Source organism: Chlorocebus sabaeus, chromosome 5, assembly GCF_047675955.1.
Source record: "Chlorocebus sabaeus isolate Y175 chromosome 5, mChlSab1.0.hap1, whole genome shotgun sequence".
In the NCBI taxonomy this organism is placed as follows: domain Eukaryota; kingdom Metazoa; phylum Chordata; class Mammalia; order Primates; family Cercopithecidae; genus Chlorocebus; species Chlorocebus sabaeus.
Window position 1 is genome coordinate 18,904,785 of NC_132908.1, and position 20,092 is coordinate 18,924,876.

General features: G+C 39.1%; 1 protein-coding gene across 1 annotated transcript in view; it reads left to right on the forward strand.

Moving 5' to 3' along the window:
• LOC103229287 (acyl-CoA synthetase medium chain family member 2B) overlaps positions 1-20,092 on the forward strand; it is a 36,592-nt gene continuing 16,500 nt past the window's right edge. Inside the window, exons 1-4 of the mRNA XM_007987178.3 lie at positions 1-1,411; positions 9,284-9,468; positions 14,432-14,642; positions 18,444-18,651. Of these exons, the coding sequence (XP_007985369.1) occupies positions 9,292-9,468; positions 14,432-14,642; positions 18,444-18,651 (596 nt within the window). The 5' untranslated portion in view covers positions 1-1,411; positions 9,284-9,291. The remainder of the gene's footprint in view (positions 1,412-9,283; positions 9,469-14,431; positions 14,643-18,443; positions 18,652-20,092) is intronic.

The window sequence follows — 20,092 nt, forward strand, 5'->3', positions numbered from 1 at the left end:
GAATGGTATTAATTCTGCAGGCACCCAGAATGTAGGAGCCATAGATGCTTTGTGGTAAGATCCTCTACAAAGAATTCCCACTAGGGAAATCCTCATGAAGCCATGGAAGTGGGGCCACCCCCAAGACACAGAACTGTAGGATCACCAATTTGCAACTCCAGCCTGAGAGAGCTGAAGCATGGGCTGAGACCAGCTTTAAGTCAATGTTGGCCAGGCATGGTGGCTCATGCCCGTAATCTCTGGGAGGCCATGATGGAAGGGTCACTTAAGTTCTGGAGTTCAAGACCAGCCTGGAGAACATAGTGAGACCCCGTCTCTACAAAACATTAAAAAATTATCTGGGCATAATGGCATGTGCCTGTAATCCCAGCTGCTCAGGAGGCTGAGGTGGGATGGTTCCTTGAGCACGATAGACTGAGGTTGCAATAAGCTGTGATCACACTACTGCACTCCAGCCTGGGCAAATAGAGTGAGACCCTATTTCCAAATAAAATAAATATAAAGAGATATAAAGACTTTTTTTCCCTGTTGAGTTTTGGACTTACTTGGACAGTGTTGGGTTGGAACAGGGAAGAGAACATGTCAGACTCTGAGTGTAGCCTGCAGGTGGACCCGATGGCTTTTTCACATCCTTGTGTGAAAGAAAAGAGTCAGGAAAGTCTCTAAGATTTGATGTTGTAAGAGCTGGAGGAATAGGGGTGTCATTTGCTGAGATGGATAAAACCATACCTGGAATGGGAGAGGACAGGGAAGGATATGATCAACCTCTTAGCTTTGGACAAAGTATGTTTGAGATGCCTGTTCGATATCCAGGTGGGGAAGTCAGGCAGGTGAGGATGCAGGAGAGAAAACCAGGCTGGATACACACATGTGTGGGCCATTGGCAAGCCACATGGTATCCAAGCTATGACATTTGATGAGGTAATGTACAGAGTGAGTATGGATAAAGATGAGGAGGAATCAGCCAAAGAGAAGGAAAAAGCAAGAGGAAAACCAGACAAAAGTGGTATGCTGGAACCAAGCAAAGCAAAGAATTAAAAGAGCGTTCATCAAGCCCATGTGAGCTCCATTTCTCTCTCTTTGGTTGAAGCAATAATTTTCTGTCAGTCCTGGGCATAAATCTGCTTCATGCCCCTTGGGTTGAAAGTGCAAGTCCAGTTGGCCTCAAATGCGCTAATTTTGTAATGTCCATGAACTTGGCTAGGAGGACTGCTGTTACTCTTTGAAAGACTCCAAAGTTATCCACTGTCAATGATTAGCTGTGCTGTCTTTCCAAGAGTGCAGGGATTGTGAAGTTGTTTTCTTGAGTTACCGTGCTCTCTTCCAAGGCTGTAGGAATTCTGGAGCTGCTGGCTGGAGAGGAGGGTGGTCCAAGCTGTCCCCAGAAAGACCTCCAGAGAGGACTTGGCAGGTGAGCACTGTTTCAAGGAATGGACTGATGGGGTCATAATCCATGATAATCTCACCAATCTTTTAGAGTCATGGCTGGTGAGAAGAGCAAAAATCCTCACAGAAAAGCAGAAATTCCTAGGGACCATGAAAGACAGTACCTGTCAAGTCTTAGTGAGGAGGAAACACTGGGCAGAGGAAAAGGTACCTTTATCACAGCAACAGGGAGAGACGAGGGCAGCTGGAAAAGAGTGGTAACAGGGCCTGGGAGTGGGGTGGTTGTCAGAGAAGGATGAATCTCAGAGGAGGTGAGGCCAGAAGAATGAGGAAGAGCCTATCATGGAAAAAGAAAGGGACCAGCAGGTACAAAGGCAATGCGTAGTTCTGCTCAGGAGCAGGTACAGAAATCTTCAATTCTTATTCTGTAGGAAAAAAGGAGACAGAAATGTCAGACACTGTGATGGTTAATACTGAGTGTCAATTGATTGAATTGAAGGATACAAAATATTGACCCTGGGTGTGTCTGTGAGGGTGTTGCCAAAAGAGATTAACATTTGAGTTGGTGGGCTGGGAAAGGTAGACCCACCCTTTATCTGGGTGGGCACCATCTAATCAGCTGCCAGCATGGCTAGAATATAAGCAGGCAGAAAAATACGAAAAGAGAGACTGGCCTAGCTTCCCAGTCTACATCTTTCTTCTGTGCTGGATGCTTCCTGCCCTTGAACATCAGAATCTAGGTTCTTCAGTTTTGGAACTCAAACTGGCTCTCCTTGCACCTCATATATATACTTACATATATGAGTTTATTAAGTATACATATTCCATTAGTTCTGTTTCTCTAGAGAACCCTGACTAATACATATTTTGGTACCAGAAGTGGTTCTAGAGGAATAGTATATTAAGGATGGAGTTGTTTTGTTGGTTTTGGGGTTTATGGAGTTGGCTCCTTAATATGATTAGATCCCAAAATACTAAGGACTTTACTTCTAATAGTATGGAGACCACTGATAGTCCTTGATGTGAACTATTTAAAGATTTAAAAAAATAAATGCATTTGATACTCCTGATTCATTGCTCATGAGAGGCAAGGAGTTTAGTGACCCTACACGTAATACCTTTGACCATACATGGAGAACCAAGGAACATAATGAAGCTGGTTGGTTGCTCCTAAGTTCAGTGGATAAAGTGATGAAAGAAAATGATGAACTCAGGGATTCTATCTCCCAGCTTCAGAAGCAGATATTGAGCCTCAAATCTGCCAAGATTGCCCTGAGTGAGAGTCTAATCTCCTGTAGAGAAAGAGCTGAAATTGTGGAAAAACAGACATAAGTTCTTATCATGTGAGTGGCTGACCTGCAATGAAAGATGCAGGCCCAGCCTCACCAAGTGTCTACTGTTAAAGTGAGGGCATTGATTGTGTTGCAGGAAGTCAGGGACCCCGAACAGAGGGACTGGCTGGAGCTGAGGCAGAACATAAATTGTGAAGATTTCATGGACATTTATCAGTTCCCAAAATTAATACTTTTATAATTTCTTACGCCTGTTTTTACTGCAATCTCTGAACATAAATTGTAAGATTTCATGAACATTTATCACTTCCCCAATTAACAGTCTTATAATTCCTTATGCCTGTCTTTACTTTAATGTCTTAATCCTGTTATCTTCATAAGCTGAGAATGTATATCACCTCAGGACCACTATTGTACAAATGGATTGTAAAACGTGTGTTTGAACAATATGAAATCAGTGCATCCTGAAAAAGAACAGAATATCAGTGATTTTCAGCGAACCAGGGAAGATAATTATAACGTCTGACTGCCTGCAGGGTCAGGCAGAATAGAGCCATATTTTTCTTCTTGCAGAAAGCCTATAGACAGATGTGCAAGTAGGAGAAATATCACTCAATTCTTTTCCCAGCAAGGAACAACCCTGGGGAAGGAATGCATTCATGGGGGTAGGTCTATAGACGGCCACTCTGGGAGTGTCTATCTTATGTGGTTGAGATAAGGACTGAAATGTGTCCTGGTCTCCTGCAGTACCCTCAGGCTTACTAGGATTGGGAAGTTCCAGACTGGTAAATTCTAGTCAGACCGGTTGTCTGCTCTCGAACCCTGTTTCCTGTTAAGATGTTTATCAAGACAATGTGTGCACAGTGGGACATAGACCCTCATCAGTAATTCTAATTTTGCATTTGCCTTGTGACCTTTATCGCCCTTTGAAGCACATGATCCTTGTGACCTACTCCCTGTTCGTACACCCTCTCCCCTTTTAAAATCCCTAATAAAAACTTGCTGGTTTTATGGCTTGAGGTTGCCATCATGGTCCTACCAATATGTGATGACACCCCCGGAGGCCCAGCTGTAAAATTTCTCTCTTTGTACTCTTTCTCTTTATTTCTCAGACCATCTGACACTTAGGGAAAATAGAAAGAACCTATGTTGAAATATTGGGGGCTGTTTCCCCTGATAAATTGGAAAAGAATAAGACCCTGCAATTTGGAATGGGAATGTGTGGGAGGACCCTGGTGAAGCTGGGGACACTGAGTTTGTAAACTCTGGTGAACTTTTTTTGCCAGAAGAAACAGCTTCCCACCCACCCAGTAATGGCAGCATTCCCTCCCTAACCCATGCTGCCATCAGCCTTTCCACCTTTGTCTGTGGGGATAAATTCTGCACTGCCTGAGGCAACAGTGATGGCCTCCCCTGAGGTGGTTGCCAAGCAAGACAATGTTGATTCCCCTCAGGAGCCCCCCTAACACTCCTGTTTGCTCCTAGACTTATAACTAAAGTCCCTGTGGGCCCCTAGAGGTGAGGTTGAGAGTGTGACACATCAGGAGGTTCACTACACTAGATAATAACTGCTTGAGTTTTTAATTTATATAAACGAAATCTGGAGAACAGACATGGGAATGGATATTAAGGGTGTGGGATAATAGTGGAAGGAACATAGAGTTGAATCAGTCTGAATTTATGGATTTGGGCCCATTAAGTAGGGATTCTTCATTTAATGTTGCAGCTTGGGGAGTTAGAAAATGTTATAATAATTTATTTGCTTGGTTAACTGAAATATGGATTAATAGATGGCCCACCATGAGTGAGCTAGAAATGCCTGATCTCCCCTGGTTTAATGTAGAGGAAGGGATCCAAAGACTTAGGGAGATTTGGATGGTGGAGTGGATTAGTCACTTTAGACCTACTCTTCCCAGCTGGAAGCATCCAGAAGATGTACCCTTGACCAATGCCTTACAAAATACATTTGTGAGGGCAACACCTGCCTCTTTGAAGGACCCTGTAATTGTTCTTCTCTGTATGTCAGATCTAACAGTGGGAACTGCAGTCATTCAACTACAAAATTTAAATACAATGGGAATAATTGGATCCTGAGGTGGCAGGAGCCAAGTGGCAGCACCCACCCATCAAAGGCAAGGTGGACATCGCTACTGTAATGGACAGCAGAGGCAAAGCGGCAATCAGCGTAGTCTGACTCATGTAGAGCTCTGGCGTTGGCTAATTAATCACAGTGTTCCCAGAAATGAAATTGATAGGAAGCCTAATTTATGCAAGCAGAAAACTTCTAGGTCAAATGGACAAAAGACTAATTAATTTGAATTATAAAAACAGAATCATGACTCCTCAATCATTTTCCAGACTTGAGCCAGTTTACAGACCCAGAACCCCTTGAATAAAGGGGAGGCCAGGTCCCCTTGAGGAAGGACCCCACTACATTACCAACAATTTATGCAGTGAATCTTTATCCCATCCTTCCCCAAGGAGACCTCTGGCCTTTTACTAGGGTAACTATGCATTGGAGAAAGGGAAATTATGAGACATTTAAGGGACTACTGGACAGTGGCTCTGAGTTGGTGTTGATTCCAGGGGACCCAAAACGTCATTGTGGTACTCCAGTTAAAGTAGGGGCTTAGGGAGGTCAGGTGATTCATGGAGTTTTAGCTCAGGTCCAACTTAAAGTGTGTCTAGTGGGTCCCTGGACTCATCCTCTGGTCATATACAAAACACTGCTGAAAGAAATCATAGATGACACAAACATGTGGAAACACATCCTATGCTCATGGATGGGTAGAATAAATATTGTAAAAATGACTATATTGCCAAAAGCAATATACAAAATCAGTGCAATTCCCATTAAAATACCACCATCATTCTTCACAGAACTAGAAAAAATAATCCTAAAATTTATATGGAACCAAAAAAAGAGTCCTCATAGCCAAAGCAAGACTATCCAAATAGAACAAATCTGGAGACATCACATTACCTGATTTCAAAATTTACTATGAGGCCATAGTCACCAAAACAGTATGGTCCTGGTATAAAAATAGGCACATAGAACCATGGAATGGAAGGAACGGAATAGAGAACCCAGAAATAAACCCAAATACTTACAGTCAACTGATCTTTGACAAAGCAAACAAAACCATACAGTGGGGAAAGGATACCCCATTCAACCAATGGTTCTGGGATAATTGGCAAGCCACATGTAGAAAAATGAAACTGGATCTTTATATGTCACTTTATAGAAAAACCAATTCAAGATGGAGCAAGGACTTAAATCTAAGACCTGAAAGTATAAAAATTCTAGAAGATAACATCAGAAAAATCCTTCTAGATATTCGTTTAGGCAAAGATTTTATGACCAAGAAGCCAAAAGCAAATGCAACAAAAACAAAGATAAATAGATGGGACTTAATTAAACTAAAGAGCTTTTGCATGGCAAAAGGAATAGTCAGCAGAGTAAACAGACAACTCACAGAGTGAGAGAAAATCTTCACAATCTATACATCCAACAAAGCACTAATATTCAGAATCTAGAAGTAACTCAAACAAGAAAAAAAAAATCCCATAAAATGTGGGCTAAGGACATGAATAGACAATTCTCAAAAGAAGATCCAACATACATATGAAAAAATGCTCAACGTCACTAATGATCAGGGAAATGCAAACCAAAACCACAATGCAATACCACGTTACTCTTGCAGAAATGGCCGTAATAAAAAAATAAAAAAATTATGGATGTTGGTGTGGATGTGGTGAAAAGGGAACACTTCTACACTGCTGGTGGGAATGTAAGCTAGTACAACCACTATGGAAAACAGTGTGGAAATTTGTCAAAGAACTAAAAGTAGAACTACCATTTGATCCAGCAATCCCACTACTGGGTATCTACCAAGAGAAAAATAAGTCATTATATGAAAGAAGTCACTGCACATGCACATTTATAGTAGCACAATTCACAATTACAGGAATATGGAACCAGCCCAAATGCCTGTCAATCAACAAGTAAAGAAACTTGTGTGTATATATATATAATATATAATATTTATATATTTTTATAAATTTTTTAATATTTCTATATAAATATATAACATATTTTTATATATAGTAGTATAGTGTATATATAATTATATGATATATGATATATATGAAATATATCATATATACATTTTATAATTATATAATATATAATATAATATATAATACTATGCATATATTTTATATATCTATATATACTATATATTACATAGTGTGGCTATATATAGTATATATAAAACATAAAATATATAAAATATATTTATATATTTTTATATATATTTATATTGTATATAATATATATTTTGCCACACTCCTGTGCCTTTCTTCCTTCCAAACTCATGAACATATAACATATATATTTTATATATATATATATAAAAATATATATATATAAAATCTTCCATGAAGGCAGTATGGTATGGGAGAGAGACACCATGAGCTTGGAAGGAAGAAAGACACAGGAGTGTGGCAATACATATTATGTAAAATATAAATATATATAAAATATGTAAATATAAGTATATATAAAATATAAGTATATATAAAATATTTTAAAATATATAAAATATATAAAAACATATATTTTTATAACATTTTATATATAAAAATATAAATTTTTATATATTTTTATATATTTTATATATATACTATATATGGCCACACTATATAATAGTATACTATGTACCTCTCTATATAATATTGTATATATTATATAATAGTATAGTGTTATATATCTATACATAACATACTATTATATATTATATCTTATTATATATCATATATTATATATCTATATATACACTATACTATTTTATATATAAATTCACTCTAATAACTAGAACAAGACATGAATGCTCACTCTCACCACTTATAGATATATAATAGTATAGTATATATAGATATAGATATAATATATAGTATATATTATATTACATATAACATATTTATAATATAACATGGATATATTACATATTATATTATGTTTGTATTACATTATATTTTATATAATATATTATATATAACATATATAATATCCATATATTGTATATAATATATCTATATATTATATATAACATAGTATGCATATTATATATATATCTGTATTGTCACACTCCTGTGCCTTTCTTCATTCCAAGCTTATGGATTTTTTTTATATATATATATAAAAAATATATATCATCTTCCATGAAGGCAGCATGGTATGGGAGAGAGACAGCATGAGCTTAGAAGGAAGAAAGGCACAGGCATGTGGCAATATATATAATATCCATATGATATATATTATATAAAATGTAAATATATATAAAATAGAATTTTTCATATTTCACATATACTATATATAATGCATACATAGTATATATAATATATAGTATCATATATAGTGTATATATACACAATGAAATACTACTCAGCCATAAAAAGGAATGACTTAATGGCATTTGCAGCAATCTGGATGGGATTGGAGACCATTGTTCAAAATGAAGTAATTCAGGAATGGAAAACTAAACATCATATGTCCTCACCCATAAGTGGGAGCTAAGCTATAGATTGCAAAGGCATGAGAATGATACAATGAACTTTGGTGACTTGGGGGAAATGATGGGAAGGAGGTAAGGGATAAAAGGGTACAAAGTGGGTTAAATGTATACTGTTAAGTGTCTACTGTAAGTGTTAAGTGTATGCTCCTCAGGTGATGGGTGCACAAAAATGTCCCAAGTCACCAATAAAGAATTTATGTAGAAACAAAAATCATGACAGCTATAATTTCCAAAGTGATTGTATTAGGTCCTGCACACTAGATGCATAGGATCTGGGATTTAGGATGTATCAGTCCAGATTCAATTTAAAGAAAAGAATGCTACTTGTATTAGATAGCATTTGCTACAGTAACAAACACCCTATACATCTTAGTAGCTTTTGGTCATACATATTTTCCCCCTATGGGTCTGTGTATTGCTAGTAGCCATTCTAGGCTCAGCTCAACTCCACATTTCTTGTTGTTCTGAGTCCCAGTCTGAAAGTACAGCATGAGCTGGGTTATGCAAGTCTCAGGCAGAGGGGAGAAATGTGAGAGTTTCTGATGAACCATATAATCCCAGACACTCACATCTCATTGACCAAAGCATATTTCATGAGCAAGCCAAAGTCAATGAGAGGTGGATACATATTCTTCCTCCTGAATGCACTGGGAAGTCACATAAAAATGAATGGGGATTTATAATCCTAGAATAGGAAGGGAGTGAATTTCTGGGAACAACAATCCAATCTACGACCCACTGTATTTTAGCACAAGGGGATTTATTATATGAAATTGGGTGTTCACAAAACTGTCAGAAGTGTTGAAGACATAGGATCTAAGATTGGGTCTGTATCATCTTGTGCCTTTAGAAAACAGCACCCCACAAGGAGACTGAAACAGATGCTGAGTGCCAGTTTACTCATAACCACAACAAATTAATTCCTGGAAAGAATCCTATAAGGTTGGGATGAATCTCCTGAAGCTGCTGATGATCAGTAGAGCAATCTGTTAAAGAAGCTCTCACCTGTGTCTCTTCTTTCTTTTACAGGTCTGAACATGCATTGGCTGCGAAAAGTTCAGGGACTTTGCACCCTGTGGGGTACTCAGATGTCCAGCCGCACTCTCTACATTAATACTAGGCAACTGGTGTCCGTGCAGTGGGGCCACCAGGAAGTGCCGGCCAAGTTTAACTTTGCTAGTGATGTGTTGGATCACTGGGCTGACATGGAGAAGGTAATGGGGTGGAAAAGAGGCACAAAGTGAGACAATTCGGTTGACTTTTAAAATTCATCCATTAATTCAGTAAATATTTGTTAAGTACTTATTACATGTAAGGCACTGTAATATGCTATGGACAAAACACTCATCTTCCATGAAGGCAGTATAGTATGGGAGAGAGACTGCATGAGCTTGGAAGGAAGAAAGGCATAGGAGCGTGGCAACCTGGTAACTCCCCGACAGCCAACACACAGTTTGTTTACACTGTATGTAGACTGCACATGCTCTGTTGTGACCTCCCAGGGTGAAATGAGGACTAGTGGTCTGGGGTCGTAGAAGAGGTAGGTTTGAATCTAATAACAGCAAATCAAGCCTGGGCAACACAGGAAGACTCTGTCTCTACCAAAAATTTTAAAACAAAATTAGCCAGGCATGGTGGTGAATACCTGCAGTCCTAGCTACTCAGGAGGTTGAGGTGGGAAGATTGCTTGAGCCCAGGAGTTGGAGGCTGCAGTGAACTGTGATCACACCACCACACTCCACAGAGTGAGATCCTGTCTCTCAAAAAAGTGGGGGGCGAATCAGCACTGATCAAAGAGTGAGTCTTCCCAGAAAGTTAGGTCACGTGTCCCTGTCAATACAGGTGTGCAAGTAAGATAGTTATGAGGCAACAATTATCAAAAGGGCTTCAATATGAGACATCCAAGAAATAAAAAGTTGAAGAAATTTCTGATTTTCCTTCCCAGCCCTGAGCTTCTAGAATTTTAATCCATTCACTGCTGATCCATCAATTGCCTTCACCTGAAGTCCTGTGACTCTTTCTGTTGGATAGAAGGATTCATTCTGGCTAGGGGTAGGGGAAGGGGTGGAGATACCAGCATGGGCTTAATACATTGGTGCTCAAAAAGAGTCATGATTATGACGTGATGTCCTAAGTTCCCAACACTATGAAACGGTCTTAGTGTGGAGATTGCAAATGCCTTGCCTCTAGACTGAAGACGGCCCTAGGTGTGAGTACTCTTAAAAAAAAAAAAAACATAAGGTTAACATTTTAAAATTGAAAATTTTCAAACAAAAATTTAGATTTCTGGATTTTTTTTAAGTTATACTTCCTTTAAATATAAGGAAGGCCCTTTAAATATTGAGGAAGGCCCTTACTACCATGACTCACCATTCTGAATCCGTAAAAGTAAACTTGCTATATAAACATAAAAAAATTTATCCATTCACAGATAACACCATTAGCAAAATAAATGACTAATGACAACTGTGGGGAAAATATTCAACTCATATGACAGCAAAAAGTTAATAATATGAAATGAGCTTATAGGAACCAAGAATAAAAGGGTGCAACTCATTATAAAACTGGGCAAAATATATGAACAGATAGTTCACAAAAAAGTGAACTCAAATGGCCATTAAACATAAAAAAATTATCACCCTCCCTCATAATAAGAGTAAAGCAACTGAAAATTTTACTGAAATAACATTTTTGCACCTATCTTGTTAGTGAAATACAAAAGTTTTTTTTTCTTTCAGAAAAATAGTTTAATTATCACAAGGCCTCTTAGTAGAAGGATGGGAGATATTTCTCAAATCTGCCCCCTTGAGAGCTCAGAGACTAGGGTTATCAAAAGACAATTTGGTGGGCAGGGGGCTAAGGAATGGGTGCTACTGATTGGTTGGGAATGAAATTATAGAGATGTGAGAAATGTCTTCAAGTGCTGAGTCTGTTTCTGGGTAAGGCAGTCACAGGACAGGTAAAGTCAGTTCCTTGCTATAGAGTCATGAGTCTAGGTAGTGTCACTACATTTTCCAGAATGCAAATGTCTGAAAAATATCTCAAAGGCCAGTCTTAGATTTTACAATAGTGATGTTATCTACAGGAGCCATTGGTGAAGTTACAAAGTGTGGCTTCTGGTTACATGACTCCTAAGCAGTAAGCAAGCTAGGGAACAACAGCTGGTTACTGCTTAACTATGCTTATAGCTTAGCAGAATTGAGGTCCCTATCATCTGCCATAATTCTAATGCCATGGAATTGCATTAATTTCACAAAGGGGTTTAGGTCCCTGAACAAGAAGGGAGTTGGTTTCGGGAAGAGACTATTGTCATCGTTGCTTTAAAGGTAAATTATAAACTAAATTCCTCCCATAGTTAGTTTGATCTATGCCCAGGAATGAGCAAGAACAAAATACAAAGGTTTAACAACTCTATTGGCAAGGCTGTGAAGAAACAGACACTCTCATGTGTTACCACAAGGTGGTATAACTCTGATGGAGCCAAATTTTGAAATATCTAATAAAATTGCCAACATGTTTTCTCTTTGATTTTGCATCATTACTCTCAAACTATGATCTGAGAACCCCTGAGGATCCATGAGACTCTTTTAGGGGATATGCGAAGAGTCTATTTTACAATAAAACAGAGAAAATAGAACCCTTGTGCATCATGATGGGTATGTAAAATGTTACAGCTATTATGGAAAGCAATATGACATTTTCCCAAAAAATTAAAAAATAGGATTACCATTCAGCAATTCCAACTCTGGGCATACACCAAAAAAATGTAAAATCAGGGTCTCCGAGAAATATGTGTACACTCATGTTCACAGTAGCTTTATTCACAGTAGTTGGAAGGTTAAACAGCTTATTATTTATTTATTACAGCTTATTTATTAATAAGTTAATAACTTATTAACAAATAGACAAAAAATCTCTTTAAAATATATTATTGTATTTTTCAATGTGAGAAGGACACGAGAATTGGAAGGGCAGGAGCAAAGTGATATAGTTTGGATATTTGTTTTCTCCAAATCTCATGTTGAAATGTAATCCACAGAGTTGGAGGTAGGGCCTGGTGGAAGATATATGGATCATAGGGGCAGGTCTAGCACCAATGACTTAGCACCATCCCCTTGGCTATGCATGAGTTCATGAGAGATCTTGTTGTTTAAACAAACGTGGTACTTCCCTATGCTCTCTCTCTCTTGCTCCTGATCTTGCCGTGTGATGCACCTGCTCCCCGTTCACCTTGTTCCATGATTGTAATCTTCCTGAGGCCCTCACCAGAAGCAGATGTCAGCACCATGCTTCCTGTACACCCTGCATAACTGTGAGCCAATTAAACTTTTTTCTTTATAAATTACCCAGTGTCAGATATTCCTTTATAGCAATGCAAGAACAGCCTAATACAGTACCTTATATAAATGAAATCATACAGTATTTGTTCTTTTGTATCTGACTTATTTCCCTTAGCATGTCTTCAAGGTTTATCCATGTTGTAACATAAGTCAGAATTTCCTTCATTTTTAAGGCTGAAATAATATTCCATTGTTACGTATATTCAAAATTATTTATCTATTCATCAAACATTCGGGTCAAATCTTGAATGCTTTGTTGCTTAAAAATCTCTTCTGTCAGATTTCCTAAGTCATTACTCTTAAGTTATAACTTCCACAGATCACTAGGCTATGAATACAATGCAGACAAGTTCTTTGCTAAAGTATAGGAAGGGGGACCTTTGCTTCAGTTCCCTAAAAGTTTCTTATTTCCATCTGAAATCCGGTCAGCCTGGATTTCACTGTCCATAATTCTATCAGCATTTTGGTCACAACTATTTAACTGGTGTCTAAGATGTTCCAAACTTTTCCTCATCTTTCTGTCTTCTTCTAAGCCCTCCAAACTCTTCAATTTCTTCCCATGACCAGTTCCAGAGTTATTTCTACATCATCAGGTATCTTTATAGCAATACCCCACTTCTGGTACCAGTTTTCTGTATCAGGCTGTTCTTGTGTTGTTGTAAAGGACTACCTGAGACTAGGTAATTTATAAAGAAAAGAAGTTTAATTGGCCCAAAGTTCTGCACGGTGTACAGGAAGCATGGTGCTGGCATCTGCTTCTGATGAGGGCCTCAAGAAATTTACAATCATAGTGGAAGATGAAGAAAGAGCAGGCACAACAAAGGGCAAGATCAGGAGCAAGACAGAGCGTGAGAAGGTGCCACTCACTTTTAAACAACCAGGTCTTATGTAAACTCATTTATCACCAAGGGGATGGTGCTAAGCCATTCATGAGGGACCTGTCCCCATGATCCAATCACCTCCCACCAAGCCCCACCTCTGACATTGGGGATTGCATTTCAACATGAGACTTGGAGAGGACAAATATTCAAACAATATCATGTATGTAGAATAGTCAGATTCATAGAGACGGAAAGTAGAATAGTGTTTATCAGGGCCTAAGGGGAGAGAGGATGAGGGGTGATTGTGTAATGGGGACAGAGTTTTCACTTTGGATGATGAAAAAGTTCTGGAGATGGATGGTGGTGATTGCTGCATAACAATGAGAATGTACTTAATGCCACTGAACCATACACTTAAAAATAGTTAAAATTGGAAATGTTATGTTATATGTATTTTTACCACAAAATTTTTAAAAATAAGTAAATAGAGATATAAATAAACCTAAAGCGATATTTGCCTTTTTATTCTAATTATTTCATGAGTATTCAATAGCATTTTCCAGAAGGTACATGTTGGTACTCACAACAGAGTGAATGCAGAAGCAGATGAGAGGATCCAATGTTATTCTCCTAAAACATTAAAGGAAATTGCAGAATAAATAGATGCAATAAATAAATAAAATAATGCCACTTTCCTCATTATTTTTTCATTTTGAAAAGTATACCTTATCATTATAAAAAGTTATGCATGCCAACATATAATGGGTTTATTACTATTATTTCTGAAAGCATGCATTTATAAAACTTCTGTTTTAATATCTACTATGGTAGATATTGATAGATATAACTCACATACATAACAACTCTTTAGGGTTTTCAATACTTTTTAAGACTGTATGGAGGTGCTGAGATAAAAAAGCTTACTAAGCACCAACTTGGCAATCCCAAGACTTGGAATTTATCCTACCTACTTGTGTACCAGTGCCCCCTAATCAACAGGGCTTCTCTTTCTTCAGGCTGGCAAGCGACCCCCGAGCCCAGCCCTGTGGTGGGTGAATGGGAAGGGGAAGGAATTGATATGGAATTTCAGAGAATTGAATGAAATCAGCCAACAGGCAGCCAACGTCCTCTCGGAAGCCTGTGGCTTGCAGCGTGGGGACCGTGTGGCAGTGGTGCTGCCCCGAGTGCCTGAGTGGTGGCTGGTGATCTTGGGCTGCATTCGAGCAGGTTGGTAACTGACTACCTTGACAGAGAACTGTCTTCCTTGTGAAGAAAACTGATAGCAGAGAAATGCAGTCACCTCTTCCAAAAGAAGTCCCCTCCTTGGAGCATGCTGTCCTCTCTCATATGAAGAAAGGCATCTCCCTTCTTCCATTTATTTAAGCAAACTATGTGCCAAGCACTTATGCAGAGTGAACAACTACAACGACATAATTTACATATTCATTACAGACCTTTGGAGAAAGCTCTTGAACTATTAATTGCACATATAAGTATTTAATCAGAATTATGATAAGTGGCATGAGAATTCTATTAAAATCTATTAAAACAAATTTGGCAGACTGTGACCTGCAGGCCAAATCCTGCCCACAGCTTGTTTTTGTAAATGAAGTTTTATTGTAACACAGCTATGCCCACTTGTTTCCATATTAAATGTGGCTGCATTTGCACTATAGTGGCAACTTGAGTAGTTGGAACAAGAGAGTGTCTGATCCATAAAACCTAAAATATTTACTATTTGGCCCTTTGCAGAAAAAGTTTGCCAATGCTGGTCTAAAAGAAGACTTGAATTAACCAATATGAGGAGTAACAAAGTCTCCATGGAAGTGATATTTGAGCTGAGATCTGCAGGATGAGTAGGTTTTTGCCAAGAGATAGAGAGGGTTGTGCCAAGCAAAGGGAACAGCATATGTGAAGATGTAATCATCTGATGATTTCTGCCCAGAAAAGCCAAACACTGAAAACAGTAGGAGTTGCAGTAGAGAAGAGTTTAATAATTGCATAGACAGCCAAGATGAAGGATGGAGGATGTTTCTCAAATCCACCTCCCCAGGAAATCAGAGACCAGAGTTTTTCAGGGATGCTTTGGCATGCAGGAGGCTAGGGAATAGGAAATGCTGATAGGTTTGGCTGGGAATGAAAACATGGGTTCGAGCTGTCTTCTTGTACTGAGTCAACTCCTCAGAGATCACAGAACTGGTTGAGTTAGTTTCTTGGTATCAGTTACTGGTCTGGGTAGTGCAAGCTGGTCCATCAGAATGCAAGGTCTGAAGAACACCTCAAACATCAGTCTTAGGTTTTACCATAGTGATGTAATCTACAGGAGAAATTGGGGAGGTTACAAATCTTGTGACCTCTGGCTCCATGACTCCTGAACTATAATTCTAGCCTTGTGACCAATTTGTTATTTTTCCAAAGGCAGTTTCAGTCTCCAAGCATGGAGGTAGTTAGTTTCAGGAAGGAGCTATTATCATTTTTATTTTAAAGTTAGACTATAAGCTGGATTCCTCCCATAGTTAGCTTGGACTATGTCCAGGAATGAGCAAAGACAGATAGCTTATGAGGTTGGAAACAAGATGAAGTCAGCTATGTCAGATTTCCCTCAGTGTCATAATTTTTGCAAAGGCATTTTCAAAGTCACAAGGGAGGGAAGCTTGGAAATTACAAAAGAACCTAAAAGGATATCTGTGTGCCTAAAGTCCAGGCCATAAAAAGAAAGTAGTGGCAATAGAATGAACATGTAAAGGTGGCCAGGTGCTAAATTGGCAGTGCCTTGTGGGCCATGGTAAGAGTTGTAGACATTTATCCAGTGGTGAATGGGAAATGATTGATGGATTGAGTGACACTCAACCATTGATGCATTGAGTGACATGATCATCCTCTGGATGGTCATACTGGATGCTCAATAGGGAATGGGATGAAGAAGGCAATAGTGGGATTGGAAATCTCCAATAAGAGGTGAAGGAATGGTGATGGCTTCAATTTGGTTGAGGTAGTAGAGATGGAGATAAGTGGATTTAACAGGCAATTGAGGGGAATTAATAACAGCGTTTTTCAAGGAAGACGTGAGGGAGAGAGAGAGAAGTCACAGACATTTCAGCAAGTGGGTGGATGGTGCTGTTTTTCACTGGAGTGAAGAACACAGATATAGAAAGAGATATGGATGTGTTAGGAAAAGATGAAAAGTTCAATTTGGGCATGTTGAGTCCGGGATGTCCATGTGATGTTCCAGAAGTGATGACAAGTTGAATTTAAGGGTCTAAAATCTGAGGTGGAGACAGAAATTTGAGAATCATCAACTTTTACATTAAAAGGATGAGAAGTACAGTGGCATAAAAAAGAACCTCAAGAAACTCCAGCAACCTCCTTCACAAACTGCCCTTTCCACCTCTGTTTGCACACAGCCTAACCCCAACTGAAAATTCCCAACCACCCCATATTCTGGGGACAATGGGCTGAGCATGAAAGTGGGTAAAGAGAAAGACATAAATGCAGCCAGGAATTAGAAACTATCAGAGGCAACCAAACCAATTGCAGGAACTTGGAAGCCCATGGAAAGAGAGAACAAGTCAGAAAGAAAGGTGACATACTGAAATTATAGCCAGACGGAAAGGAGAACCCAGAGGAAAAGTTGTGTCTATTGTTCTGTGTCTGACTCAATATGACCACCATGGTAGAGAAACATTCGAGGATATTTACAGGTGTGCAGTGAGAATCCCAAAGTGTTGAGAGTGGGAAGAAAGTGAGCTAAGATTAAAAGCTATTTAACAGGAGGGGCATATGGTTTAAGCTTCATAAAAAATGAAACCTGTGTAGTTTTTCTTTTTTTTCTTTTCTTTTCTTTCTTCCTTTCTTTCTTTTTCTTTCTTTCTTTTCTTTCTTTTTTTTTTTTTTTGATGGAGTCTCCCTCTGTAGTCCAGCCTGGGGTGCAGTGGTGCGATTTTGGCTCACTGCAACCTTTGCCTCCCAGGTTCAAGCAATCCTCCTGCCTCAGCCTCCAGAGTAGCTGGGATTACAAGCATGTGCCACCAAGTCCAGACAATTTTTGTATTTTTTGTAAAGCTGGGGTTTTGCCACGTTGGCCAGGCTGATCTTGAACTCTTGACCTCTAATAATTCGCCTTCCTTGGCCTCCCAAAGTGCTAGGATTACAGGCATGAACCACCATGCCTGGCCCTAAGTCTAGTTATTCTACAGAAGATTTTAAAAATCAAAGGAGTCTCATTAAGATAGTAATGAAGAACAAGAATTTAGGAAGGTGATAATCATGGGGTATAAAACCTCAGTTATGTGCAAGGAATAAGTCTAATTTTTAAAGATAAATTGTACAGCATGCTAAATATAGCTAATAATTGAGTACTGTAAATTTCAGTATCATTAAGAGCAAAAATTTCTAATGTTCTCATCACAAAAAAATGTTAAATACTTGAGGTGATGGATATGTTAATTTGCTTAATTTAATCATCTCACATTGTCTTCAAAAATTATAATACCACTTTGTACCCAATAAATATATACAACTATACTTTGTGTGTGCATGTATATGTAAAACTGAAGGCACTCTCATCTAAGAAAAATGCGTTTAGTGTCCCAGGGTTGAAAGAAATAGCCAGGACCTAGAGCTATTGGTGTTTCAAGACCATGGATAATTCCAAGTGCCTTTCTTCATGATTCTTTAGTTATCATATAAGAGTTTTGAATACAGCAAACTCCTGTAGAAATTTTTTTTTTGAGGGGTGAGAATGGGTGAGGAGAATTGTATGTGTCTTACACTGTCAAGAGCGTGACATTAGCATTTCAATTTCTTTTCTTTGTCTCAGTAGGGCCCTTAAGACTCTGACAACCCAGGGAATCCTAGGTTAAATTCACTCCCTATTCCTTAGTCCTCTTTTTTGTTGACACTCTCCATTGGTCATTACTTCCCCATCCTCTCCTTCCACACTTTCTCCCTGCTTGATGTTTATATCGGGCTTCTCTACAGACAAAGAAAACCATCCTTTCCAATTCTCTAAACTGTTGGCTTCTTTAGGTCTCGTCTTTATGCCTGGAACCATCCAGATGAAATCCACCGACATACTGTATAGGTTGCAGATGTCTAAGGCCAAGGCTATCGTTGCGGGGGATGAAGTCATCCAAGAAGTGGACACAGTGGCATCTAAATGCCCTTCTCTGAGAACTAAGTTACTGGTGTCTGAGAAAAGCTGGGATGGGTGGCTGAACTTCAAGAAACTATTAAAGTGAGTATCTACATGTCTCAGCCTGGGTTTTAACTAAAACTGGAAACAGAGCCAAGCACTTAGGTGCAGGTGCTTTATTGAGGAGGTGCAGGAAGCAGAGCGTGGGACTAGGAAGAGTGAAGCTGGGAAGAAATAAAAGCTAATGCAAGGGTTTTTTGTTTTTTGTTTTTTTTTTCTTCAAGTCATTGCAAGGACTAAATAGGGCTTGATCTCCCTGGACCTTCTGAGCAGCACATATAATGCCTCCCAGGACTGTCCTCTAAAGGACTGAAAAGCACTGACCCATCAGCATCTGACCCCCACAGGTTGAGGGTTGCCCTGGGAGTGTTATTGCCTCCACACGCTGGGCTGCACACTCATGCATGAAGAGTGGCTCGGAGTTCCATGCTATGGTAAAACAGAGAAACTATGGGAATAGTGAATCACTTGTGGTGCACACTGGAAACAACATGGTGTTAACAACAAGTGGGTTGAAACTCAGCCAGAACTATTCACTGGAACTATGACTCAAATCAGGGGTGAGGCCAAGGTCATGAGGGAAAACCCAAGAGATGGCTGACCCACCGAGTTTCTAGACTCTTCTTCCCACCTTCTGTATCTCTAAGAGAGGTTGATGAAGGGCAGAGTCTCTCCATGTATCCTTCCAAAAGTTGATAGCATGATTGGCTGGATTAATGATTTTCTCTGTCACATGTCTGAAATCTGAAATCCCTCTATTAGGGGCACATATGATTGGAAACTTGAAGGGATAACTTCAACTTTTCCTTTCTAATGCCATAGTCTTTAAGGTAGATGTCATAGAAATAAATAACATGATGCCTGCTTTTTCTTTTTAGATGGACTCTCACTCTGTTGCCCAGGCTAGAGTGCAGTAGCACGATCTCAGCTCACTGCAAGCTCCGCCTCCCGGGTTCATGCCATTCTCCTGCCTCAGTCTCCTGAGTAGCTGGGACTACAGGCGCCCACCACCACGCCCGGCTAATTTTTTGTATTTTTAGTAGAGACGGGGTTTCACCATGTTAGCCAGGATGGTCTCGATCTCCTGACCTCGTGATCTGCCTGTCTCGGCCTCCCAAAGTGCTAGGATTACAGGCATTAGCCTCCATGCCCGGCCAATGCCTGCTTTCAAAGGCTCAAAATCAGGACACTGGAGATGTTCAAGAGATGTGTAGGTGCTTCCAGGGAATAGAAGAGAGTGCCAAGAAAGTACTTGGAAAACTCATATTAATTCCACACCTCCGTCCACTTGGTGTCATGCCAGGGCTCTTCACAACAATTAGATTAGCATTTATTGAGTTCTTGCTAAGCAAGTTGCTCATTTCTTTGGTGGTAGAGTTAACTTTCTCAGTAACTCTATTAGACTTGATCTCACTTTTTGCAGATATAAAGTGAGACACAGGGAAGTTAAATAACTAGTTTAGGGTTGCATTGATAACAAAGT